The sequence below is a fragment of the Chanos chanos genome, chromosome 4 (assembly GCF_902362185.1).
Source record: "Chanos chanos chromosome 4, fChaCha1.1, whole genome shotgun sequence".
NCBI classification, from domain to species: Eukaryota; Metazoa; Chordata; class Actinopteri; order Gonorynchiformes; family Chanidae; genus Chanos; species Chanos chanos.
The window spans coordinates 6,535,065-6,561,993 of record NC_044498.1 but is presented as its reverse complement, the minus strand read 5'-3'; the positions used below and the strand labels follow the sequence as shown (position 1 = coordinate 6,561,993).

At 41.9% G+C, this 26,929-nt stretch overlaps 1 protein-coding gene across 1 annotated transcript in view; it reads left to right on the top strand.

The window, feature by feature from the left end:
• Nucleotides 1-26,929, top strand: part of hmcn1 (hemicentin 1) — a 96,568-nt gene that overhangs the window by 14,229 nt on the left and 55,410 nt on the right. The window contains exons 2-16 of the mRNA XM_030770868.1: nucleotides 6,415-6,485; nucleotides 8,707-8,865; nucleotides 9,112-9,234; nucleotides 11,431-11,602; nucleotides 11,860-11,966; nucleotides 15,376-15,496; nucleotides 15,786-16,049; nucleotides 16,384-16,528; nucleotides 16,862-16,983; nucleotides 19,838-20,107; nucleotides 24,941-25,082; nucleotides 25,414-25,541; nucleotides 25,918-26,031; nucleotides 26,167-26,325; nucleotides 26,863-26,929. The exon at nucleotides 26,863-26,929 is cut by the window's right edge and continues 128 nt beyond it. Coding sequence (XP_030626728.1) covers nucleotides 6,415-6,485; nucleotides 8,707-8,865; nucleotides 9,112-9,234; nucleotides 11,431-11,602; nucleotides 11,860-11,966; nucleotides 15,376-15,496; nucleotides 15,786-16,049; nucleotides 16,384-16,528; nucleotides 16,862-16,983; nucleotides 19,838-20,107; nucleotides 24,941-25,082; nucleotides 25,414-25,541; nucleotides 25,918-26,031; nucleotides 26,167-26,325; nucleotides 26,863-26,929 — 2,164 coding nt within the window. The remainder of the gene's footprint in view (nucleotides 1-6,414; nucleotides 6,486-8,706; nucleotides 8,866-9,111; nucleotides 9,235-11,430; nucleotides 11,603-11,859; nucleotides 11,967-15,375; nucleotides 15,497-15,785; nucleotides 16,050-16,383; nucleotides 16,529-16,861; nucleotides 16,984-19,837; nucleotides 20,108-24,940; nucleotides 25,083-25,413; nucleotides 25,542-25,917; nucleotides 26,032-26,166; nucleotides 26,326-26,862) is intronic.

The window sequence follows — 26,929 nt, the reverse complement described above, 5'->3', positions numbered from 1 at the left end:
ATGTGTGTGTGTTTGTGTGTGTCTGTGTGTGTGCTAGTTTCAGGAGTTCATGACTGAAGTAGTTTTGGCTGATCTTAGGAGAGCACTGGAGATCTTTTCCTTTAGTTCTTTGTTGCTGTCATTCTCAGCAGTGCACTAAATGTTCTTTTGGTAGCAGAAACAGATGACATGGGAAAGAAAGATAAAGGCTCAAAAGTCAAATGGAAAACAAAGGACAGATTAAGAAAAAAAATAGAAGTAAAAATTTAGGCTGAAACGACTATGGTTAATGATGGAAATTCTCTATTTTTAGGTCAGGCCGATTGAACATGACAGAAACAAACCCTCCCATTGATGAAGATCCATGTCATATGTCAAATTTCCTTATAAAGGAAAATAATGAAAAAGAATTTACTTCTACAATCCTCTCCAATTTCTTTTTTTTTTTTTAAATAAGTTCAGAGCAGTTGATAACCCATAAATACTAAAAAGCACGTAAATGCGTTGTCTAATTCACATTTTTGCAAAACTTGAAAAAAATACACTTTCTTTTTTCTTTTTTTTTCTTTCTCTTTTTGTTTGTCAGCTGAAGAGAAGAAATGCTGGATTTTTTTCAGGTTTTTAACAAAGGCTCATTGTAGTGCTGGGTTCCAGGCTCAGGGTGGAACCAACAGAAAAGACTACAAAACGCATAAGTTTGTTTCTTTTTTTTTTTTTTTCCCCTGTATTTTTTTTTTTGTTTGTTTTTTAAATCTTACTGGACTGAAAATTAAAACCAGATCCACAGATGAGCCTACGAAATGGATCATCCCAATAGTTAATTCACATGGTAGACGTTCAGTCCTGTTCAGAAACGTCAGTCCCCAAGTCTACACGCAGCGAATGCAAAAAATGTCTGGCTTATTTATGCCTTGCTTTATCACATTTCGGTGTGTGTTTATGGTGACGAGAAAAGATATTTTGGAATACGCATGTTTGATATTTCACCCCCAGGCTTAGATCAGAGTCCACAGAGAAAGACGCAATCATTTGAATTTCTTATCTCAGTTTGTGTTGACCGTTTTTGGCTGTTAGTTGTGTTATATTGCATTGTGCATATGTAAAACATGCTAGAAAAGTAAGGATAATAAAAAAAAATCTGAGGCGACTGATCTCTTAACAAACAAACAAACAAACAAACAAACAAAACAAAAACCAAGACGAGGAACAAAAGTGACAAAACTTAAAATAACTTCAAGTCACTTTGAAGTCCCTCTCAAACCACGGGCTTGCGTTTTGTTAGCCGTGCTAACGTTTTTTTTTAATGATTTGAGGGTAACGTCCGTGGCCTAAGAAGGACGTCCAGGCTCTGTCTTTCTCGTGAACAAGGGAAGGAGTGCCAAATGAAAGCTGCATGCGAAGGCTCAGCAGGTTTCTACACTGCCAGAGCCGAAGTGAAAGAGAGAGGGCTGATTGGAAGAGGAAGAGTTCCTGTCGGTTTTACTGTGGAAAGACTCTGACAATAAAAGAAAAAAAAAGGATGCAGGAAGCAGCCAAATGAGGACTCATCTCAGCTCGTAAAATCCACCACTAAAAGATGCTAGAATGCCAGCCAAAGGACACGACGCCTTTAAAAAAACCCAAAAAAACAAAAAAACAACGGGGGGGGGGGATAACATTGTGTTCTAGCTTGTTTGTAAACAACAACAGTGCGAACAACTTTGGCTGACGGATACGCTGGCATGCTCAGGTGGTCTCTGGATCCGTCCAAGTCCACGTCTCTGCGGTAAAAGGTTTCTGTTTAGTTCCCTGTAATTAGCCTTTTGTGTAGGCTTAGGGTAACTGCGCTTTCGGATGTCGAAACTCAGCCTCGAGGGACGATGTAAAAAAAAAAAAAAAAAAAGGAAAAAACAATGAAAACAAATGTTCTGGACTGTTAATATGATTGGTTCCACAGCTATATAAACTCTCTCGTCTGGGGCAGTAAGTGAGGGTGAGAGGTTGATGGGCGAAAATCTTAATATCGGTTTCCCAGACCCCGACCGTTCTCGCTTTTTTTTTGGGGGGCTTAAGGGATAGTTTGGAAGTAAGTCCGAGAGGCCTAAAACGTTTAGTCCCGTAGACAGAACTTTTGCCCTCGTGCGGAGGCAGGGTGCCTGGGACATATCAAGCTTGGATGTTTTCAGCGTATTGAAGAAATGACAAAAAAAAAGAAAGAAAGAAAGAAAGAAAAAAAACGACTCGGCCACATGCGTGACCCCTTTTCCGAGAAAAACGTCCCCTGGAAATTCAGCAAGATCTGATCTTCTTGCCAAGAGTTTTTAAATAAACAAATAAAAAAAAAATTAAAGAGGAGAGAAATAAAGTACAGAGCAAGTAAAAAAAAAAAAAAAGACGCTTTGTTTTCAAATTCTCCTATTAATGCATTTACGACAGTCAATGTCAATCCAAAATCAAGATTGGTTTCGATTGGGCTGGAAGGCTGCCTGGATCGTTCCACCTCGTTAGCATTGCTGTTAGTGTTTACACATGCTCACAGCTGAAGGGGGAATGATTTTTTTTTTCACATAGCATTACCTCAGATCAGAAACTACCGGAATTCTGTCATTTGTTCTCATCGCCCATCGCATACCAGAGAGGTTAGATTCCTGATGACTGCCTTTGCCCGCAGATGTTTAAAAGAGATAAACATTTGCCAACTTAATGTTTTGCCCCCATTTCTTTAAGTGGAACAAAGACAGAGCGTTGGAGCGTTTCTTTAAACCGAGTTCGAGGACGTGTTTATGTTTCCGCCGCTGCATTGAGTAGCCAGTGTAATCAATATTCAGTTAACCAAATATTCACTTTCTCCGGATTTTTTTTTCACTTTAAAGCTATCATTGTGAAGTATTAGTGGAGGCTGTGCTAAACTCGATTTCAGTCACGTTTAGTCATGTTTTTGCTGTCTCCTTTTGCGTTAGAGTGGTGCCTGACTTAATGTGAGGACTTACAAACATTTCTTTGCTACAGTCTACAGTGTTAAGTTTCTTTGCTACAGTCTGATTGGTCAGTTTCCAATCTTGAGGTTTCATATTATAGCCTATAAAGAGATGTTTTCTGTTCCCCTCAGATGAGATTTGAATATTCAGTTGAGGAGACTGACCTACACATCCTTAGCAAGAACTTAACGCTTAACTGAAAATATGAGTCTCTCAATTGTAAATCCTGCTCGAGTTCAAATTGTCCTCCCTAACTTCAGGTTTATGGCCAAACTACTGTATACATAAGTTCTGCTGAATTCTCTAGTCAGCACTTCACCCTCAAGCCCTTTTTTATTTTTTTTAAACTTTCCAAGGGCCTTTTCTTTCTCTGTAGGACCTCTTTCTGGTCCAAGTAGGGGCAGAGTCAGACTCCAACATGTGAACTAAGATTTAAAAAAAATAAAATAAATAAATAAATAAAAAAATCACCCAATCAGGGGGAATATCCAAGACGCTGTGTAAGCTTTTCCATTCATGAAAAGTTTCGCTTGAGAACCATGTTCCGTTTGCAGCGGCCAAACATAGTTCCCTGTTAGTTTTAAATGGCGCTTTGATCGCCCAAACGCTCCCTCTCTCCACTTCAAGGCTCCCCAAAGCTGCCAAGAAATCTGAACACTTAGAAAAGACCTCTCTAGAGGTCACGTTATGTTTTAAGAATTGTTAAATAATGTATTTATGCAGCATTTTTGTGCAGGGGCCGGGGGAGATGTTATACCATAGAGCTTGTCACTTTTCAAAGGACAGTCCTTTTTTTTCTTTAAGTTGGATGTCACAGCTTCATTCATTAAATTTCCATCTATGTGTGACTCGCTCTAATTACTCACATACTGAAACCCAGTGACTGATACGCTTGAAGAAAAACGTCTCGAAATTCGCTGGATCAGAGTGGAGGACTCTGAGAGCAGATGCCAGATCTTTAACATCTGTTCAGATGGTTAGCAACCATTTAACGCTGACGCACAGGATCAGACAAACTATCCAACCTGCTGTTTAAACAGAGCATGAGATGAGAGCACAAGTCACCGATGGGACCAAAGGACGGAGGGAATCCTCAAAGCTCAAGGGCCCAGTGAATGTCATTGAAAACATATGACAGTATGTAGTCAATGCATGAGCAATGTTAGTTGTTCTTTTCCAGATGTGTGTACGGTATGATGGACGGGACTTTTATAGTTCTGTGATGGGATGGGTGGATTGGTCTAACATCTACTTACTAAAGTGGATTAAATGAAGACCTTGTGGTTTATGTCTTTTACAGAGAGAGAGAAAGTGAAAGAGAGAGAGAGAGAATGGGGGAGTTCATCAAAATGGTGGACTTGCTCTCAGAGAATCCTTGTAATTTTTGGTGTCAAACCAATTTATTTTGGTGTCAAACCAATTTGCGGTTTAATGTCAACCATTCATCCCTCCACTTTTTTGGCTCACCTCTCAAGAACTTAACGTTCTAAGTATAGATCAGAGCATCTATCTCGGCTAAATGCTTCAAAATATGCCTTGATAATGTTTTGCCAAATCCATGTCTCAGTCTCGAGGAATTTACTGTGCATTTCTTTCGTCTTACGCTCTTGTAATAAAGACCTTAGCCTCATCCTTTCATCAAAACAACAGAGATATTTGTCCAGGTTGGAAGTGTTTAAGTCCCAGCTCAGATGCTGAACTTGGCAAATCCGTGGATAGTTTTGTTCTCAAACAGAAAACTATGCAATGTTTCTTTCACATGCCTTGCCTACACGGCCCGAGGCTTTGTGGCCGCAGCCGCTGAGGTCATCCTCTCACTTTGCTACGACCAGCTTTTTGAAATGAACAAAAAAAAAAAAAGAAAAGAAAAAAAAAAAAAAGAAAAAAACTCTTAAAATTTTCTCAGCTCATCAGAAAACCAGAACAAAGCAAGCTGAGAAAATTCAACTACTGACACTGGCTTCAGAACAAAGAACCTTTCGGGAGCGAGGCATGATGTCATTGGCCGCAAGAGATGGCTGGTCGCGAAACTGCACCGAAAAAAAAAAAAGAAAAACAGTGTTCTCACGCCAAACCTTAGCCGATGACAAAAAGACATACCTGAAATGTAAGGTCTTTCCCCCTTACATCGCAACACAGCTGATGGAAATAAGGATGAGAACATAGTTAATGAGAACAGGACGGCCTTTTGCAATGGAGCTGCCACCAATTAACTTCAGCAGGGGAGTAGCTTTATGGTGGTTCATAACAGCTAGCATTGGCTGCTAAGGTCCACAGCGTATCAATGGGCTTGTCACGTGACAGCGGGTTGGAAGATTTAAAGGGCATACTTAGCTTTATAGAGAATTAAAGCCCGTAATCAGGCAATATTTTTGAGAGCTACGCACTCTCGGGGTTCTGTATCAATATGCGAGAAAGCCTCTGAGGCATATTTTGGGTATATTTAGCATCATGTTTTTGCCAAGTTATTTATTACATAATAATGCTATATACTCTCTGTAAAAACCTTTAGGAGAGAGAGTTTAGTTCATAAAAGACTAGCTGCAAACAAACAAAACGGCTAGACAAGTTACAGCATGTTGCAACGAAAGAAGGAAAGAAAGAAAAAATTTTAAACACATACGTTTACATTTAAAGATGTGTTGTACTGCCAGTTCCTCACGCTTATTAACTGAAGAGACACAGACCATAAAACCTGATTGACTATGTTGTCTCCCCCTGGGATTATCTTTCACTCGATGTTTACCTAGGTCACGTAAGTAGGTTCATTTTGGCTCTGTTCCACTGACACACACACACACATATGCACGCACTCACGCACACACACACACACACACACAGAAAGTGAGATCCACATATGAGTGCATGACTCCAGATTAGACTGAGCTTGCTGTAATTGGTCTGTAGTGTCATAGCCCTCTAAAAGAGTCTATTCGTGTTTCTCCATGACTGAAGGCTCGTACCACTGCCAAAAGGACCAGAAATGCATCTGTACAAACTCCTGTGAGACCAACTGATACCTCTCTCTCTAACTGATGTGTTGTGTGTGTGTGTGTGTGTGTGTGTGTGTGTGATTTCTTTCGTGCTGAGACCGCAACATTTCAGGGTTGATTGCAGCATTGAGTTTTTTGGCCTGTTAACATTCTAATGCTCCAGAAAAGTGCTTTCAACCATAGCACATACCAGATTTGCCAGAATCCATCTGTTCTTTCCACTCTCCCAAAGACTCTCTCCCTTTTCTGGCGCTTGACAGGAGTCTCACTGTCACAACAGTTGAAGCCGCAACCTTTGAACCTGGACATCCGCACACGTTTTGCCAACAAAAATATTTGGCAACTGTGTGGAATTTTAAACTTTTAAAAAGAAACATAATCATTTTAATTGCTTGTTTCAATATGACTGTTAGTTTGAGGCAATAACATGCGTTAAATTCCCGTCCCTAATAGCTTTTTATGTCTGTTATTTTTTTTTTTTGCAGAAATTGGACCGGTTACCATAACGACAGATCCAAAAAAGTTCCAGTATGAACTGAGGGAGCTGTATGTGCAAGTGAGTTTGTTTTTTTTTTTTCTTCAAACTTTTATTCTTTTCTCATTCCAGTGTGGTTCAGGTCATCATTTTCAACCCCTGCACCTTTTCTCCACCAAACTATTTTTACTCTCTTGGAGTCTGTCTAAAAACAAAGTTTCCCTCTGGGATCAATATTTATAGAGTATTCTTGATTTGTCCAAAAAATTTCCTTCCAGAAATCAGCCAACAATTGCTAGAGCGTGCCTGACAGTTTCCAACCCATCATTTTTAATGGCCAGCGAGGAATTTAAACCATATACTGAGTGTCTCCTTTTGGCTCTGCCGTGATCCATCTTATCTCTTAGAGAAAAAAAAAAAAACTGCAGAACCAGGGCGAACAGTGCATGAGTGATGCGTTTCCTGTGTTGCGCAGGAAATGTCTCAGGAGAGACAGGTCGTCCTTGGCCTGTCAGAGAGCGTATCTGTCAGGTGTACGTGTGTGCACAAGCCTTTGCTCTGCGCGTGTGTTTGTGGGTTTTGGGAACTCCGTGTGTTTGGTGTACAAGGGACTTCATTTGACATCTGAGTTTCTGATTTCTCCGTGTGTTTGCCATTTGGGACTGCTTTTTAGGACAATTTTGGGCCTTGAGGGGGCTCATTTTGCTGTGTTTGCAGTGTTGACATGGTAGCTTTGAAGAGAAACCCTTCTTTTCTTGTTCCCGTGCCAGTCAAAGCACTGTTCATCACCATTCCCGCTCTGGCCAGAGCCTTTCACTTCGCCAAAACAGAGGAAATGAAGCAGCTCTGATTAACTACAGCTCTGAACTGGCACTGGTTGTGTTTTCTTTTTTCTTTTTTTTCTCATTAGAGGAAATACAAACAGAGTTGAACTCGGTTTTCTCCTCCAGGTGGAGCGAAGGTTAATACACATATGTGCACCTGCATGCAAACTTACATGTATGTTCGTGCGCACATGTCTGTATTTGCATGCCTGACAGTTAATGTATGTATGTATGTGCAGTTATGTATGTGTTCGTGTGCGTTTTATAGTTGTCTTGTCGCGTCCACTCCTACTCGTTCTTTTCTCTATGATGGTTGGCTGTGTAACGCTGTAATTCTGGCGGGTGTAGATTGCATAGTAGAGAGTAGCCAAACAGCAGGATTAGATTTGTATGTGTATTTTGGGTAGAACATTGTTGGTCGGGGAAGGTGGTGGTAGCAGTCAGGGGGTGGGGTGGGGTGTGGGCCGGGGGTGGGGGCTCCACTCCATCCTCTGAAAGGGCAACATGAGAGAAGGAAAGATATTCTGCTTCCAGATGTTTCTCAGATACCTCAGACGCGTGCCCGTTGGAATGCGACAACTCCTCTGACCTCCCAGGGAGAAAGAGAGTCAGAGAGAACAAGAGAGAGAGAGAGAGGGAAAAGGAGAGACAGAAAACAACAAACAAGATAAACATCTTTCATTTTTGGCTGAGGCCTGTTTATTAAGTTTTTTAGAGGCTGTCCAACCACTGGTTTCTTTTGGACCACCACACTAATTTGACAGAATGTTCTCTCAGTCCCTTATTCAGATTTGCCTGTAAGTTTGACTGCGAAGATTTCTTTTTGATCTGACCGTGTCAATAACCATGGCAACGTAAACACAGTCGAAAACAAACACTGACCGATTATCAGAAATCTGGTTGTTTCTCTCAGGGAGTCTGTCGCCAAAGCCACCCGCCCAAAACACTGCAGAGTCACTTGTGCCGGTCAGCCATATTTACAAAGAGTGTGTGTGTACAGGCAAAGATCTCATTCCAAAAGAGTGATCTGACCTTTCTCTCTGTCAGGCTGAGCAGAAGGACAGAATGCAGGGCTTTCGCACGAGTTTTCTTGGTGGTTTTAAGCGATTTTCAGGAGAGATTTCAGTCTAATCTGTTCAAAAGTATTTGAATGAGCATTCTTTCCCCGGTATTGCACTTTTACCTTGTGTCACATAGGAAAGGAAAGGCAACAACAAAAAGAATTGGGACGCAGCCAGTCATAAGAAGTGATTCGTCCCAAAATGCATATTTACCCAGGGAAAATGAGATTTGGTAAACAATTTAGTTTCTGGTCTTTGCCTAAAAAAAAGAGACATGCAGACGCAGCCTCCAAAAATAACAAAGCTTAAGTCATTGTATTTCCTAAGAGGAAGAAAAAGGAGTCGTGTGTATTTGTGTTTGGATTTTTTTTCTAACACTGTGTGTTTGATCCCTTATTGCTGCGCCCTTATTTCCAGGGAGGTGGGGACTGTCCCGAAATGAGCATCGGTGCCATAAAAATCGCCCTGGAGATATCGCTACCCGGGTCCTTCATTTATGTCTTTACCGATGCCCGCTCAAAAGACTATAAACTGACGCACGAGGTCCTTCAGCTTATCCAGCAGAAACAGTCTCAGGTACAAAGTCATCATTTTCTGATTATTACGCAATCAGTTGATCAGTGTTAAGTTAAGTGGTGTTTTGAGGTACATATTATATTACGTGAACTTGTTTTAATGGTACGGCGTTAATATTCTAAAAGTTAACGTAACACAGGTGAATGTGTTGTGTGGCATTGTCGGTCACACTTGAAACTGTTGGATGTATATGTGTTAATGCATGTAATAAAGTGTGTGTGTGTGTGTGTGTTTGTGTTTGTACAGGTGGTGTTTGTCCTCACGGGTGACTGTGATGACCGATCTCACATTGGTTATAAAGTCTATGAGGAAATCGCTTCAACCAGCTCTGGCCAGGTCTTCCATCTGGACAAGAAACAAGTCAATGAGGTTAGTGCACCTAACATTTCTTTCTTTCTTTCTTTCTTTCTTTCTTTCTTTCTTTCTTTCTTTCTTTCTTTCTTTCTTTCTTTCTTTCTATCTTTCTTTCTTTCTTTCTTTCTATCTCATCTGATTCGCACATGTAGCTTCTGAAGTGATTGAAACCCATACCAAATGTCATTGGCAGGACTGTGTTCACATCTCCTCTGTTTGAAATTTTCTAAAGAATCAGCACTTTAAATGTATTCTGGAAGCTGATTTATTATTGGCTGTAGAAATGGAACATTTTTTTTTCTCTTTTTTAGTCTTAATATTGCCTTGTCAGTGTTTGGTAAGATCAGAGTTTAGGTGGAATGGTTTGTTTCCAGTTTAGTGGTTGAATCTTCCAGAAAAAAAAAAAAGTAAGTTAAGACACACTGACAAAATTGTCACTGTGTTTGCGCTCAAGGTTTAGACCACTATTTCATTTCTTCATTTCACTGCCTTAGTATGTTATTACACTTTTTTCTAAGTCCTCCTAGAACTATATATACATCAGAATGCGGGGACAGGTAAGTAAGAATCCAAAAGTCTTGACGTTTAAACGATTCCGTTGGAAGGTTGAAATCTCTCAGAATTTCATGGCCTTGAACTTCTTCACTGCCCCTAAAAGGCTGACAGGGAGTTCAGGCTGAAAACTTAATTCTACTGAATAGTTTTATTGCTGACTTCAAACTGACTACCTCTCTTTCTCTCTTTCTTTCTGTCCTTTTCTCCGTTTGCTCCTCTTATGCTCCACTTTCCTTATGTTTCTCTCTGGAGTCTGATTAGTTTTCTCTTAATCTCTTTTTCATTCTCTCTCTCTCCCTCTGTCTGTCTCTCTCTCTCTCTCTCTCTCCGCAGAGTCAGGTTGCTTCTCTTGTATCATTCTCTTGCCTGTTTATCTGAGTTTTTCGCTAGAAGGAGTTTCATCAGCTTTGAGGCTCTGTGGGCAGCATGAAAGCCACGAATGGTTGAAAGGAGTGTGTTTTTTTTGTGTGTAAGTGTGTATAGATGTGTATAGATGACAAGAATAGTGATGTATCGACCTTAACCGTTCTAGGCTCCTCGTTCATCTTAGGGTCTTGAAGGAAAGCGACAGGGCTCTTAGCTCTCATAACCCCAGGAAAAGACCTTCACACCTGGTGTGACCTTGTACGACCTTCCGCGACAGAGACTTCTGTGAGTTTCAGTCAGAGGGGCGCTGGCTGTCAGTGGAGGGATGATATATTATTGCACCGGGACACAGAAGCAGTAATCTTTTTCAAAACCAAAAGATTGAAGAGCAGTGCTTGCTCAATTCCAATGCTCTGGATCCAGCAGAACATAAATAAGCCTGCTTAAAAAAGGGCAGGATAACTGACCCAGAATCATTTCCCTTCAGTCTATGTAATCCTGTTATTTTGGAGTATGAAAGGCAAACACTGATTCTGGATCATCACTGTTAGCCTACTCTAAAAAATCTGATACATATTACCCTCAGCCTAAATCAGAATTACACCAGAGGTCTTGGATGGGTGATTTGCTTTGACACCAGCTTATCAGGTGGAATTGTCCAACAATGACACTATGTTCAGTCAGGGCATTGATTCACCACAAGATGTGACAGTGAAAGACGTTTTTTAGTCAGGGTTGGAATTCCACTGTCTGTATGTGTAAATGTAATCCATGCTAACAGATTAAGTGCATTTCTGCAGGTGGGCTTTTTACATGTAATGCGTTTTCCGTGTCACGTGTGTTCTCGGGCAATACCACACGTTTGTCTGCCTTTGCCTGATTAACAGACGCGTCTGCGATGGTGCGCTGACCTCGGTGCAAGACCCCCCGTAGTGGAGAGGTCAGGGTTAAAGGTCACAGATGCCTAAAACCAGATGTTTTCATCTCTGGTTGTTGAGCTCAGTCTGTTTGGGTCTGTAGGTCTTGAGTACCACTCACAGGGCTATTCCAGTTCTATGTTTTACCGTACTTTTTTTACCCCTCTTACTTTTCTCCACACATTCATCCATCAACTCATTTGCTGGCACTCCTGTTCTTCCTTCTATTCATCCATCCACTCATCTATCCATCCATCCATCCATCCATCCATCCATGCATCCATCCATCCATGCATCCATCAATCCATCCATCCATCCAACCAGATATTCAGTCCATGTAAGAATTTGTAAACCCATTCTGACCTCTCTGCAGGTGCTGAAATGGGTTGAAGAGGCAGTGCAGTCCTCTAAAGTTCACCTGCTGTCCACTGACCATTACAACGGGGTGACCAACACCTGGCAGATCCCGTTTGACCCCAGCCTGAAGGAGGTGACTGTCGCTCTGAGCGGGCCGGCTCCGGAAATCGAGATACGCAACCCAAAGGGTACGGATACCTGTCCTCTCATTATGTCTTTAATCATCTGTCTGTCCACGAAGTGTTTTAAATCAATGTTAACTTTGGCTTACAACACTGTTATTATTTTACCTTTATAATATTCTATAATATTCTGTTTACTATGGGCGGTGATTTCTGTATTTTCTTGTATGCTTATTTTCCAATGCAATTACATGCCCTTTTTACTCAGACACTGCTTGTGTGTCTGTCTGTCTGTCTGTTTGTCTACATGTGTGTGCCCATAGGAAAACTAATAGGGAATAGAGATGGTCTGACCGAGCTCCTTCACATTCCTAACTCTGCTGTGGTTGTCAATGTCAAAGATCCAGAACCTGGAATGTGGTCCATCAAGGTAAGAAAAAAAACCCTCTCCACACTTAAATATGTTTTATTCTCTTTCCTGAAAAACTACAATATTGCTGTGTCACTGGGATGGAATTTATGACCAAATGCTTCGTTTTAATGGTGCGACAGAGAGTTAATGCATTTTGCGTCTTGTTCCTCCTGAGAACAAGGTTGTTCAACCTTTGGGTTGAATGATGGCTATATGAACTCAAGGCCAAAGTTGTATGTCAGGGATGTTTTTGTGTTAGCGGCCGTTGAAGTTGAGGGAATTGAGGTTTTTGGAGAGGTCTGTTTTTAAGGGGCCCCCCGATGACCCGCTGCGTGACAAAAGGGGGAACATTGGACTGCGTTTGGGGTGCCCACTCCAAAAGTTCCGGCTAAAACAAATGCCACATATTTGCCTGACTGATTTGTGCCTGTGAAGGTCCCTGGTTTGTGTGGAGGCCCTTGAAGGCCATTTTTCAGAGAAGGGCCACCTTCTCTACTGGCTGTGACCAGTCCTTCATGTTTGGAGTGCGGAAGGATTTATACACATGGAGTGAAAAGAGAAATCGTGTTATTTTTGACTGACCATGTCCTGTAGGGGATAAAGTTTTGCTGTATCTTCTGATCTCCACATAAAGGCGTTGTATTCATCACTTGGTGCTCGTCAGTCTTCCTTTGTCTTGCCTATTTTTACAGCTTTATCTCTCTTTCTCTCTCTCTCTCGTCTCTCTCTCTCTCACACACACACACACACACACACACACACACACACCTTCTTTTACCTCTTTCCCCTTTTCTTTTCTTTTTTTTTCTTCTCGGTTCTAGAAAGGCTGCCGCTGTCTCGTATGTTTGTTCCCGTAACCACGGTAACCGACCATCAAAATTCCCTGCATCCTTACATATCACTCGGCACGCTCTTTCATGTTCTGCTTTTATCACCCCCCCTCCCTCCCTCCCTCCGCTCCTCCCTTCTGATTCCTCTGTTCCCCCGTGATTTCATCCATCCATGCCCAGCCTTCTCCTCTCTCTCTCTCTCTCTGTGCACGACGATTTTCCGTCAGTTGAGGTGCCATGAAATCACGTTGCTTGTTTGAGAATGTGTCGTTTTCTCTGAAGTCTTCCAGATGGGTCCGTTCATATTTTAGTTTGATCTTTTTCTCAGAACTATTGTTTAACAATGGTATCGCTGTAGACAGGGTTTTTTTTTTAGACTGTAATGTGATGTTTAACTTTTGTGTACACCAGGGAATCACAATACCAGAGTGGTTGATGGTTGATACCAACGCCACTGCCGTTATTGAATTTTGCAACGACTTGGTACTTAAGTATCGGTACTCGTGACATCGCTTAGTACAGGTCCAGTCTCAAAGCTTCAAACATAGAACATAAATGTACTTACACCAGCATGTAAGGAAAACTGACACTCAGATGAGTTAAATTTACAATATATAAATATATATAATATTTATGATATATAAAAGAAGGATTACGACCTCATGCACAGCTGGTACCTTAGCTTGCTGACTTTTGTAGGAATTCTGAATGAATGAAATCAATGACCCTGGATATTTTGTAAATATAAGCTCAAGACTTTTCAAAAAGCAACAGAGGTCCTTTAGCCTGTTTGATTTTCTGAGTTACACTCATGCTAAGACGTGTTTAACAGGATAAGATGTGAAAAGAATTTGAACCCACGCGCTTGTCTGAAGGCCTCGTTGTTTGGCTCTGCCTTTGAGCCGAGAAGTCCAGACATTCTCTAAGCATTCTGTTCTCTTGAACTGACCGGGAGTCCGTCCAGCTGCACCAGATTGACCCAAACACCACTTACAGCAATACAAAAAAAAAAGAAAAAAAAAAGAAAAGAAAAAAAAAAGAGAAAAGAACAGTGAGAGATCTTCAAAATATGCCTTATAAATGTTCTCTTTAAAATTAATTGCTTTTCTTATTGTTTTGTGCAGTATCAGAGACTTCTGAAACATTTCCAAAAATCCTCTGGGATTTATGTCAGTTAGCAAAGTGAGTAATATTTCTCCTTCTTGGAGAAAGTACCGGAATATTTTCTCTGATGAAAAACATTTCCTTTCACACCCCCAAAAGACATTCCCTTGGTGAATTACCTTACGTCTATGTCTCATGTTGTTGTTGTTTTTTTTTCCCTAAGTCCCACAGTCTTGTCAAACCACTTGTTTTAAGGAGTTTTGTGTTTTGTTTTGAGAAGGTGAGGAGTTAGGGGTGTCTCAGGTTTAGTCTGGGAAGGAGAGAGGTCAGCTAATATTTGGACTGCTGGTTTGGCTTTAGCTGTGCTTCCAGTAATGCAGTTTGACAGCGTTAACTTGAGGTTAGGTGTAAGGGCTCGATTAGAGAGGATTTCATCTTTATTTAATCTGCCGGTAATTGGGCTGTAACGGTCTGTGGAGATTTCGCCCAGACTAACACATTCACACAGATCCAGCCGCTCACGCACTCTCTCTCTCTCTCTCTCTCTCTCTCTCTCTCTCTCTTTCTCTCTCTCTCTCTCTCACACACACACACACACACACAAACATCCTCACGCAGAAGGAATATTTCACTCTCTCCCTAGGTACCCTCGTCACTTCCCACCACACTCTTTTATCCATTTTAGAAAGACTTTTATTTGCACGCCCACACAAATCCCCACAGTCTGTTCTCATCTCCCCCACTTCCGCCAGTCCCTTGAGACCATCCCTGTCCCACTGACCTTGTCGATGAGTGGTCTTTGGCTTCATACTGTGCCATGTTTTACAGCTTGTGATAATGGTTTAGGAAGGGCTGTAATTTCAAAAGTATGCAAACAGCCACGAGGAACGGTTACCATAGCTATACGCCGTGTCGCTACGCCTGAGCGCCGCAGAGCTTTGTGGACAAAATCCAGAGCTTTTTGAGACCTCGGCGCTGATAGAAAAATGAACGAGATGGCACGAGAAACAGTGGATCTGTGTTTTCAAAAGTGATTTGGGTTTTGAGGTTTGTTTGCCAAGGAGACAAAAAAAAAACAAAACAAAAAAAAAAAACAGAAAAAGACACGCATAAAATTTTATTTTTTAGGATTTCAAGTCGTTCCAAATCTGATATTGTCCTCATGCTAAGGGTTAGGTCTTGCCAGCGGATGGTTCTAGTATTTCATTTCTGTGTAGACAGAGCCAATAATTGTAGACATGAATATCGACCAGAGATTTTTGAAGCTTTTGCCATTTGTGAACATGATTTAACACCTCTGTCTGAACAGTTTAAAGCACAGCGAGAGGAAAAGATAAATGTCTCCAACTAGTATTTCAGAGAAATTGAAATTTCACAGAACTCATTGACGCTCTATGTACTCCTCCAGTTTCTTTTGTCAAGACATTCAGTAAATTAAACCCGCTCCGACGGGACTCTGTTTAAACACCATCTTCCTTCACCTTTGACCTCAGACGGCCAGCGAGGGCAGGCACTCAGTCCGAATCTCCGGCCTCAGCACAATTGATTTCAGAGCCGGGTTCTCCAGGAAGCAAACCCTAGACTTCAAGATGACCTCCAGCAGGCCAGTTCAAGGTCAGTCAGCGCCCTCAACAAAGAACACTACCAGTCACAAGAAGCTTTTTGTTACCCGGTTTCGAGAGACGTTCATTAACTGCTGTATGACTCTAATGGAGACTGCTTGTTTACCGTATGGTATCTCTTAAATTCTTTTCGGTTCAGGCTCTCAAAGTTTACATTAATTACTTAACACGAGTGTAATTACTTCATACACCCTGTGTTTCACCTCACACGACACGTCCAAACGTACCACCTTTGCTTCCCTCCATTCCTCTTTTCTCACCTCCTCTTTCTCTCCCCTCAGGCATCCCCACTTTCATTCTGCTCAACACCACCGGTCTTTCTCCCCCTGCGCGTCCCGACCGTCTGGAGTTGCTAAGCATCACTGGAGATGTGGTGAAAACGCTGCCCATCCGTTACTTCCCAGACCGCAAACCCTACGGCATCTGGAACATCACCGAGTTCGTGCCGCCCAACGAGGCTTTCTTCCTGCGGGTCACAGGTTACGACCGAGATGGCTTCCTCTTCCAGAGAGTGTCCAGCGTCTCTTTCTCCAGCATTGTTCCGGGTCAGTGGCAGGAACAGGGCCTTAAGTCAATGGGAATTCCTCATGCCAATCCCCAGGATTGTTGAACTTTGATATTACACTGTTATTACGGATAATTAGAGTGAATATAACTATGTTATAACATTGCACTGTATTGCAGTGATTAGTTTACTGAGAATAATGAAGCTCATTGGAATGACTTTAACACTGTAACTTAGTTTAAATCTTAATTCATTTTTCTTGTCACTGCAACTATTTTTACGTTTTTTTGTTTTTTTTTTTAAATTATTTTCTTCGATGAAGATTTCGTTTTTTTTTTGTTTAAAATCTTTTATTTCCCTGGTTCCAACTGCAGAGGCTCCTAAAGTGACTATGCCCCCTAACACCCCGGGGTATTACCTGCAGAAAGGGGGAATCACCTGCCAGGTGGACAGTCTGATACCTTACACTGTGCGTTTCGTTAGGGAGGGTGTCCGTCTGGGGGTCGACCAGCTCTTCAGGTAACACATGGGCTTAGCCGCTCTGAACTTATTAAACTGAAAAACGTCGAAATGATAGTTTTAAAATCAAGACAGAGTCGTTGTTGTCCGCTAACGTGAGCAATTTCTTCTCGGAACAATGCATTTATTGTTTTTTATAACCCCAAATAGGTAAGACAGATATAATAATCACATGCAACATATGTTGTTCATAAAGAATATATATATATTGATAAGTTTCATCTTGGGAAGTCTGACCAGTGTTCTATTGCTGAATTCGCTCAATGTTATCCTTATTGTTTCAACTGATTGTTTATCAGCAAATATACATAAAGTTATTCTGAACTTTCACAGAGAGTCATCCACTGCATCATGGGAAATAGCCCAGGTGTCTCTGAAAGATGAGGGTTTCTATGAGTGTATTGCCATCAGCAGTGCTGGAACTGGGCGTGCCCAAACCTTCCTGGATGTCTCAGGTGAGAGCAGGACCTTACAGGTCTCCATGGCAACAAACAAGCTCTTCTTCCTGTATGAGGATCATATCTTGAACTTGCAACAAACCCTTTATGCTTTTGGAACAGCTTATACTGTTGGCCAGTCCGTGTCGTAAAAGGGCAAGTTAATATAATTTTACAGTCATCGATTCTCTCTCTCAACAGCAGTTTGAAAACAGGCATACATTTGGTGTCTCTTTCCTCCTATGAATTAACTCATTGGACAATTTTTTTTATGTCTTATATCTACATATGAATACTGAGAGTCCTACCGTTCTCTTTCAGTGTTCTACTTTTCCCTCTTTATATGTGGTCCATGTTTCATAGGATTTGAGTTTCCAACAACACACATTTTTTTTCTGTGACCTTCCAGAATCTTCTCCACTGGTATGACTTAGAGTGAAGTCTGTGATTAGCTGGGATTGAGGGGATTTGCCCTCCGTGAGTGAGAGCACTAAACCACAGTGCCTTGCTGAGCTCTAGATGGTAGTTATTGGAGCAGCTATGTGTGCAGTCATAGGGAATTGACAAGTAATTGATTACATGTGTGCTGCTCAAGGCTAAGGGCTAAGGGTGGGGGTCGGGGGAGGGGGCCACAATCCCAATCAGGTACATGGTGTTTATGTTTACATAAGTGTGTGTGTGCGTGTGTGTGTGTCTGTGTGTGTTTATGTACTTATTTTGTTTGTGTGTGTACATGTGTTAACGTATGTTAATGTTCTGTGATTGTGTGCGTAATCTGGATGTATGTGTGAGAGAGAGGCGTGTGTGTGTGTGTGTGTGTGTGCGTGCGTGTGTGTGCAATGCGGGTGCATGCACGCATGCGTGCGCCTACTTTAAGCTAGGCAAATGAAAACCTAAACAATGCACATTCACCTTTAAACTGATCTGTGTGTATTATACGCCTCCCTATCACAAATGTGTGTATTACTTTGCATTCCTGAGCTGAAACAGGGCCTCACGTGTATGTCAGAGGTTTACTTTACACTCAGTAAAATATACACACGCATGTCTCACTGCATGATCCCCCCCCCCCATGTTCACAAAGCGTGGAACCCAGCCAAACTCTGGGGTTATGCTTGGTTTTCATTGGTGTTAGGGTCAGTAGGTTCTATCTACTTGTTATATAAAACCCTTATGGATTGCTATGCTTGGCCTGTCACGAGATGCGAATGATTTATTGCCATATTTTCTAAAAAAAAAAAAAAAAAAAAAAAGAATTATATATTTTCTTGCATACCATGTTGTTTTTTGTCTTATCTTTATTCATATCAGACGTTGTCTTTAAAATTCTTCATCTGAAAATCATTTTTAAAGTTGGAGGTATTTGAAATCTGACAGCAGAGAGAAGAAAAGAACAAAGTCTCTCCCTTGGTCTGTATCTTACCTGGAAATTTTTTTTTTTTTTTAGGATATCTGCACAGCAGAGCACACTCTCTGCTCATGTCTTTCTGTGTGTGATCTCTTTTTAAGTTCAGATAGTGTTGAGTCAGAACTTTATCCTCGGATTGAACTAAGTCTCTATAGTACTGTAGAAGTGGATGACAAGGCCTTGTGTTGAGGGGCTGTTTTCTTATTCATGCATCCCTCATAGACAACTCCTGGTTTAGAAAATCTATCAACAAGCTGAGTGAGTCCAGAGATTCAGCCTTTTGAAATTTAGCCAAACATTCAGGGGTTGCACTGCAATGGAACCTGATACTCCATGGTCCCCAATGGCTCTCTGCCTCACACTCACTCACACACACACACACACACACACACACCTCCATTTTGTGTCTTCCTGTCCCCCATAGCTCACATAACCCATTGATCCATACAGAGAGAGAGAGATAGGGGGAGAGAGAGGGGGGGGATAGGGAGAGAGAGAGAGAAAGAGAGAGAGGGAGAGGGAGAGAGAGAAAGAGAGAGAGAAGGAGAGAGAGAGAGATGGAGAGAGAGGGAGAGGGAGAGAGAGAAAGAGAGAGAGATGGAGAGAGAGAAAGAGAGAGAGATGGAGAGAGAGGGAGAGAAGAAAAAGAGAGAGAGAGAGAGAGATGGAGAGAGAGAGAGGGGGGGTGGTGAGAGAGAAAGAGAGAAATGGAAACAAAAATCCTGTCCATAACTCACTAAGCTGTGTAATACCAGGAGGATGTGTGAGTATACGCCTGTTGGCCTGGATGGCTGGGAGCCTGGGCCAAGTGGAGCTTGCTGAGCTGCTTCTCTGACACTGCTGTTCCACAGCCAGCAAAATGATCGGCCGAGCGGCCAGCCTAACCCCCCTCTCCCCTGATTTACGTCCCATCTTTCATAAACTCTCTCTCTCTCTCTCTCTGTTTTTCTTTTACACTCATCCCTCATCACTCCATCTCCTCTCTCTCCCCCTGTATTTTAAACTCGCCTCCTATGCTGTCACAGTCAGATAATGTCACACACACATAGAGACAGACGTATACACACACACACACACACACACACACACACACACACGCGCGCGCAAAGACACAACACACGTAAAACACATTATCCTCCAGCGTTATTATGCGACTCGGGATTCTGCAGAAATAATTTTCAGTTTATTGAAAGTTGTATTGAAAGCTGTATTTTTTCTAAGTTAAAAATGTATGAAATATTTTGAACTCTTGAATCATTGTGATTATTGTGCACAATTAGAAAATTTACCCACTATTTCATCCCACCATTTACGTTGAATCATATTTAACATGAAGGTTTGTTTCATTGATTTTAACACTAAGATTCAGTAGCCAACTGTTGACTACTTCCAATGCAGACATCTCTTTACGCTCCCACATGTATCAGATGAAGCAGTGATGTGTTTTTCTTCTCTTTCTCTCAGAGCCCCCTCCGGCGATCACCGTTCCCGCCAACGTGACGGCATCTCCGGGCGCCCGGGCTGTGTTGACCTGTTTGGTGGCCAGCACGGTGCGATTTAATCTGACTTGGCAGCGTGGCGACGTGGACGCCCGTCTGGACCCCAGAATCCGTGTCAGTGCCAACCTCTCTCTGGAGATCCACCATGTCACCCCCGACGATGCTGGCTGGTACGTCTGCATCGCAGCCAACGAGGGTGGAGTGTCTGCTTCACGCGTCTACCTCATCATACAAGGTGAGGGAGAGAGAGAGAGAGAGAGAGAGAGAGAGAGACAGAGAGAGAGAGAGAGAAGGAGGTGTGGTGTGTTTGTGAATGTGCGTGTGTGTGTGTGTGTGTGTGTCTATTTGTTTGTTTGTTTGTGTGGATACTGAGTTTAGGTTGTTGTTGTACTGTACATATATATATTCAATGATATGAATATTCAATGAGTGGGGACCTCATGGAGGTAACAGTCAGTCCCTATGTGGGGAAACAGAAAAGTGTGTGTGTGCATGAGCGTGTGAGTGTGTGTGTGTGTGTGTGTGTGTGTGTGTGTATGTGTGTGTGTGTGTGTGTGTGTGTATGTGTGTGTGTGTGTCTGTGTGCGTGCGTGTGTGTGTGTGTGCGTGTGTGCGTGTGTGTGTGTGTGTGTGCACGTGTGTGTGTGTGTGTGAGAGTGAGTGTTTGAGAGAATATGTCCATTTCGACATGCCTGTTTCTGAGAGGGTGTATTTGCACATGTGCACTGTGTCTGTGTGTTGTGAAACGTATACAGTAAATGGTCTGTGAATGATACACTTGAAAGGAATCAGAGGCTGCCAATATCATCATAATCCTGATTCGGGAAAACACTCCGTACAGTCAGATCTAAACTACTCATGGAGTTCAGCCACTTACCCACCTCATCAGAAAGTTTGTAAAGGTTTGCTCATTTGTAGTTATTGATGACCATATATATATATTTTTTTACCAGAATGTCTGTGTGTTTGTTTGCCTGTTTGTGATGCTGTTAGCATTTCTATTCCTGTCCACATGTGTGTAAAACTCCAACCTTGTCTAATTAGTGTATACAGGGGGTTACAGTCTTGTTGACTATAGTGTGTGAGTTGGAAAGATTGTAGACGATTCTTGAAGAATTATGTCTTATGGGATCAGGATTCCTTTTAGAAAGTGAGTGTCTCATTCTGCTCAAAGTAGTGTCCATGTTTAGCCCCCCTCTCCATTCAAACACTCCACTACTATGCTCTGTGAGACGTGTGAATGATTTACACGAGAGAGAGAGAGAGAGAGAGAGAGAGAGAGAGAGAGAGAGAGGTCCGCTGATTCTCCAGTGGCTTTTTCCTTTTTTACCCCAACCTGCTATAGCACCTCACTGAAGGAGAGGTCATAACACGTTATTCATCAATGCAAGACAACGAGAGCGCACACACACACAAGCGCACACACACACACACACACACACACACATACACAGCTGCTGCCAGAAATAGAAATGGGTGAGCTCACTACTCAATAATAAACCTTGAGTAAATGTTTAAAGAAAGAATGTATGAATAAAAACTGGGAGGTGAAGTCTGTCCCAATTTCAGTTATATGACTGTCATTAAAGATCAAAAACTCCCAACCAGTGCACACCCTTTGTCTGATTTCACATTTGAACTCTGTAATTTAAATCCTATTACTGAGTGATGAGTCTCTCAGTTAACTTAAAAAAATTCCAAGACCTATTTTCCTTCTTTCTTTCTCTCTCTCTCTCTCTCTCTCTCTCTCTCTCTCTCTCTCTCTCCTTGTCTCTCTCATTCTGTTATTTCAGTGTCTTAGTTTTTCTACTCTTTCAAACAGCTGTCCTAGAGTGACTCGTGGTGTTTGTGTGTGTGTGTTTGTGCGTCTGTGTGTGTGTGTGCGTGTGTGTGTGCGCGTGTGTGTGTGTGTGTGTGTGTGTGTGTGTGCGTGCGTGTGTGAGTGTGTGTGTTTGTGCGTCAGTGTGTGTGTGTGTTTGTGCGTCTGTGTGTGTGTGTGTTTGTGCGTCTGTGTGTGTGTGTGTGTGCGTGTGTGCGTGCGTGAGTGTGTGTGTGTGTGTGTGTGTGTGTGTATGTGTGTGTGTGTGTGCGTGCGTGAGTGTGTGTGTGTGTGTGTGAGAAATTACCACCTGCCGGGACTCCTGTGCTGTCCTGGCCATTACAGGCTCTTTGAAGTGGGACTGCTGACACAGAGAAGCCTGGATCAGACAAAGAGACAAAGAGAGGACCTCAGGGTCCATTACAGCATGCTAAAGACACACACACGCACACTCACACACAGACACACACACACACACACAGACACACCGATGCGCAAACACACACATGCACACGCACACACATACACACACACACACACACACACACACACACACACGCACACACACACACACACAGACACACACACACGTGCACACACACACGTGCACACACACATACACACACACAGACACACATGCGCACGCGCACACACACACATACACACACACACACACACACACACACACACACACACACACACACACACACACACACACACATTCACCTGAAAAGCATTACATACTGTAGCATGTACCATTCCTGTGCTTAAGGATGTTTTCTGTTTGAGTATAATGAGAAATGGATCATTTCATACCACAGGGCTCAAAAAGCAGTAGTTTGGACACTTGCCTTCTGCGGCGTTTAACAGGTCTACTTTCTCTCTGAAGTCTTCCATACACAAACAGAGACATATATTCAACTTCTCATCAAATGTTGAGTATGTTTTAGCTTGTTATACTTCAGTCTAAGGAAATGTCCATTTCTTAAAAACTTTAAATTATAACTCACCCACAGCTTTGCTGAACAACTTACAACCGAGCCGTAGCAAACTCAAGTTTTGCGCTCGGTTCAACTTTGGAGTCCAGTTTCCTGAAAGGCGTGTGTCGAGTTGTCTCCTAATTTTCAGTTGGGGTGTTGCACCAGTCACGTGTTTGTCAGATTAATCTGAGTCCAGGGGAGAGCGGATACTCAGTGAGCTGGTGTATGTGGCCTAAGGGTCAGGCTGACTTTAATAGAGTCTGTTTTAGTGAGTAAGAGCACACATAATTACAGGTTTACCTCCCCCAAAACAGCACAACCGTGAAGCATTTACTCCATCCATCCATTCTCAAGGCATTCACGAAGCAAAGAACCAGAGTTCCACGGTTTCTCGGCAAGCAGTCAGCTGCTATTCAACTGCATTTTATATCAATATCATTCAAATTTCAGTTGAACTTATACCAAAACTAAACATCATGCAAATTTGTTGTCTTGACTGCAACAAGCAAACTGTTCAAATTCATGTTAAGATTGTACAAACTGAAATTCCATTTATTCAGTTCATTTATTCATTTCAGTTAAGGCAGTCAGTTTTAAAAATGACTTTGAATAAGATCAACAAATAGATTTTTAATGAGGTTATAAACTTTTTTCTCAACAACTAAAAACAACAAACTATGGCTAAGAGATTTTTTTTTTCTTTTTTTGAGTTCAAACCATCAGTCACTCATTCTCTGAATCTCCAGATTCCTTTGTTTGATTGTATCTATGTTAATTCGTTTAGATTATGGTCTCACCCAGGTTCCATTTTCCTTTATCAAATACTGCACACATCAGGATTTTGGGTCAAGTGTTTTGCTGTAGGTTATGTCAGTAGAGAGCTGTCCTGCTCAGGATTCGAACCCCTAACCTTCTACTGAATGTATGAGTACGGCAGAAGCCTTGCTCTTCCTCTTGCTACGGTTTAACTGTCATCTCACCAGTATATCAGTTACCTCTATCAAAGCCTTTAAAGGTTCAGATTTCAGTCAGAATCAGCAGTCTGATTTGGATTTGAGATTCAGAATCTTGTGATGTCTCTGTTTTCTGGAATGATCTGGTCAATGCTTCTCACAGACACTCCATTACGGAGGTTTAAATTCCTCTTCTCCATTCTGGAGTAACAGAACAAGAAGTGTGAATTCAGAGGAGTAACTAAGGCCTGCCATTGGTGTGGATCTGTGAGATGTATCAGAGGGGTCTCTGGAGGATTGTTTTGGCAGCAAGGAAACATGGGAAAGCAAAGCCTCACAGGATAAGCTACACATCGTGAATCAATTGGAAAATCGCCTCAGATTCGGCGGTCTGAGAGAGCCTGGAACCAATATCCCCCCCCCCCTTTATTTTGGCTTCAGTAAAAGATGAAGGAACACGTTGAAAGATTTGTTGTGAAACGTTATTGGTTGTACTCTCTGGGCAGTGAGTTTTTAATGTCGCTATAAAGAGGATATAAAATGGATAAATTTTATGGTTTTGCATGTGTTCATCAAGTAGGAACATGGCACAGGTGTGTGTATGTGTGTGTGTGTGTGTGTGTGTGTGTGTGTGTGTGTGTGTGTGTGTGTGTGACTGTTAGTGAGAATGAGTGAGTGGGTGAGTAACATGGGACTTGGGGTTTTTTGGCCTGTCTGTGCGTTGCACTGAATCAGTCCACAGTCTGTGTTAAAACCCAGAGATAATTCTCTTTTGGCTAGGGATTAACACTGTCATCTAAACAGCTCTCAGTAGTATTGGATGATTCTCCTGCACAATAAATTAGGTATAAAATATAGAACTGACACTCAGTATAATTCAGATCTGAGCCAAATAAGTTTTGGAAGAATTTCAGCAACAAGGACTCTTCTCAGTTTTCTTGTATCCTTTACCTTTTAGTACTACTTTACTAAAAATCATAAAATTCAAAATAAATTTATTGTTTTCTACCAACATTGAACATATCGGGTGAATTCTTTGCATTCCTTGGTTAAAACTGTCTTTTACCCTGTTGATTAAGAGAGCGAAGACACAAGTGATGGGATGACATGGCCCGTTCATACAAAGGTGCAATTATTTGGATATTGGATGTGCATCTTCTGGGGACATTTTTCAAAAACCCTTCAGCAGTTTCAGTTCTGAAGCCTATAAAACAGATTACATATATCTGATTCATTAGACCGCAATATTTTACAAAGAGGTTTTATCGGTCAAATTCAACAAACCCTCAACCAATCTTCATCTTCTCCTTTTCCAGAGCCTCCAGTGGTGTCTGTAGAGCCACGAAACCAGACCTTCCGGACGGATCAAGAGGCAAGGATCCAGTGCTCGGCTAAAGGCTACCCCTCACCGACGATTGTGTGGACCCATAACGACATGTTCATCATGGGATCCAGCAGGTAAGAAACACACCCCTATCAAACAGGGTTTTGCAAGAGTAATTCTGTGGCCAGAGATCTGGGATTGGTTAGAAACATCATTGTGGTTAATGCTTTGGACCTGATCTGCAGACTGTGGCTGTAATATACAATCTTGACCAGTTTTCTCTGAGAGGAGCCTGTCTAGACTTTCTCAAGACTTAGAGACCAAGAAGCTGAACGTGGCAGTTCGTGAAAGAGTCATTTACTGCCTCCATAATATCAATGTTTGTTACGATGTCAAGACCGTCACTTGTTGCTAAGAAACTTAGATTTTATCTTCCGTCTTCTGTTTTCACTTTGGTTTCAAAAGGCACCGGATGACCCCTGACGGGACGCTGGTCATCAGGAACCTGGTTCAGAAGGATGCTGGATCATACGGATGCTTGGCCAGTAATGAGGCGGGAACAGACACGCAGGCAGCTCTCCTAACCTACATCGGTGAGTAAATGGACTGAAACATTTGTTTCAGGTACTGGGAAGCAGAGTTGACTCAGACCCACCACGAACCTATAAGATGTGTGACAAAAACGAGTGCTATTAATTGCTAATGCTACAATTACATAACAGATTGAAACGACACTCAGTGGTGATAAAGACTAAGCAAAAGAAGTTGTAAATGGAATAAATCTGTTCTCTTAACAATGATGAGTAAAGCAATATTCAGAACATGGTGGAAAAAAAAAACAACATTCGGTATGTTTTGAATGAATATTAAAAGTTTAGACTCCTTTACTCGATGCTGTTTTTAGCCTGCCCATCTCAGTCTAGAATCAAACGTTTGTACTTTCCCCACATCCTTTTCGTCCAATCACAGAATCCCCACAGATTTCAATTCCCCAGACCGAACTGCTGATTGGTCTAGGACAAACAGTCGTCATGGAATGCTCGACCACTGGGGTTCCAAAGCCACAGCTCCTGTGGTACAAAGGTTAGGCTGTCAACCACTTTGGCATTTACATACTTTTATATATATATATATATATATACACACACATACACGTATTTTCAGACATCGGTTGAAGTCATTTAAAGAATTATGATTTTTTTTTATGTTTCTGTGTAGGGGACTTGCAGCTGAAGCCATCTGCCTTTGTGAGTATGGATTCTCTGAGAGGAACTCTCAGTATCAGTGAGGCTCAGGACATGGATGCAGGAGACTACACATGTGTGGCAGTAAATCTGGCTGGCACTGCGCAGGGAAAGATCACGCTGGACGTTGGCTGTATGCTTTTGCTTCTCTGCTTTAATGTACAATAACATGAACCCAAAGACTTAGGATAACTCAAACAGTTTCAGAGATGTGAGTGTCTCAAAAAAAAAAAAAAAAAAATTAAAAAATAAAAGAACAAAACTCAAAAATTTCAATTTAGCTGAACTGTAGCATGGTTCTCACTTGACTTTTTCTTTTTTTATTTGTAGAGTATTTATTTTCATTTTGTTTTTTTTATTTCTGAAAAATGTCTAAAGTCGAGTTCACATTTTCAGAACTGTTAGAGTGTAAGAGTTTTAAATTCGAAAGAGGAAAAGGTGTTTTTGATCCTGACTGTTACCAAACATTCTTTCCTGTCTAGACAACAGCAGTTATTCGAAATCGTTCACGAATAGAACTGCACCTCATATCTCTAAGCATATCTTAATAGAGGGTGTCATTATTTCATCAATGTGCAGTCTGATAGAAAAGCCAGTAAATGGCAGTGCGCTTGTATGAAGTCTGTGTATAACTACAGAATGAAGTAACTGAATGACTGTGGCCCTTCAGCGGCACCTAGGTTCACGCGGGAGCCCTCTGACGTGTCCGCGGACATCGGCTCTAACGTCACTCTGCC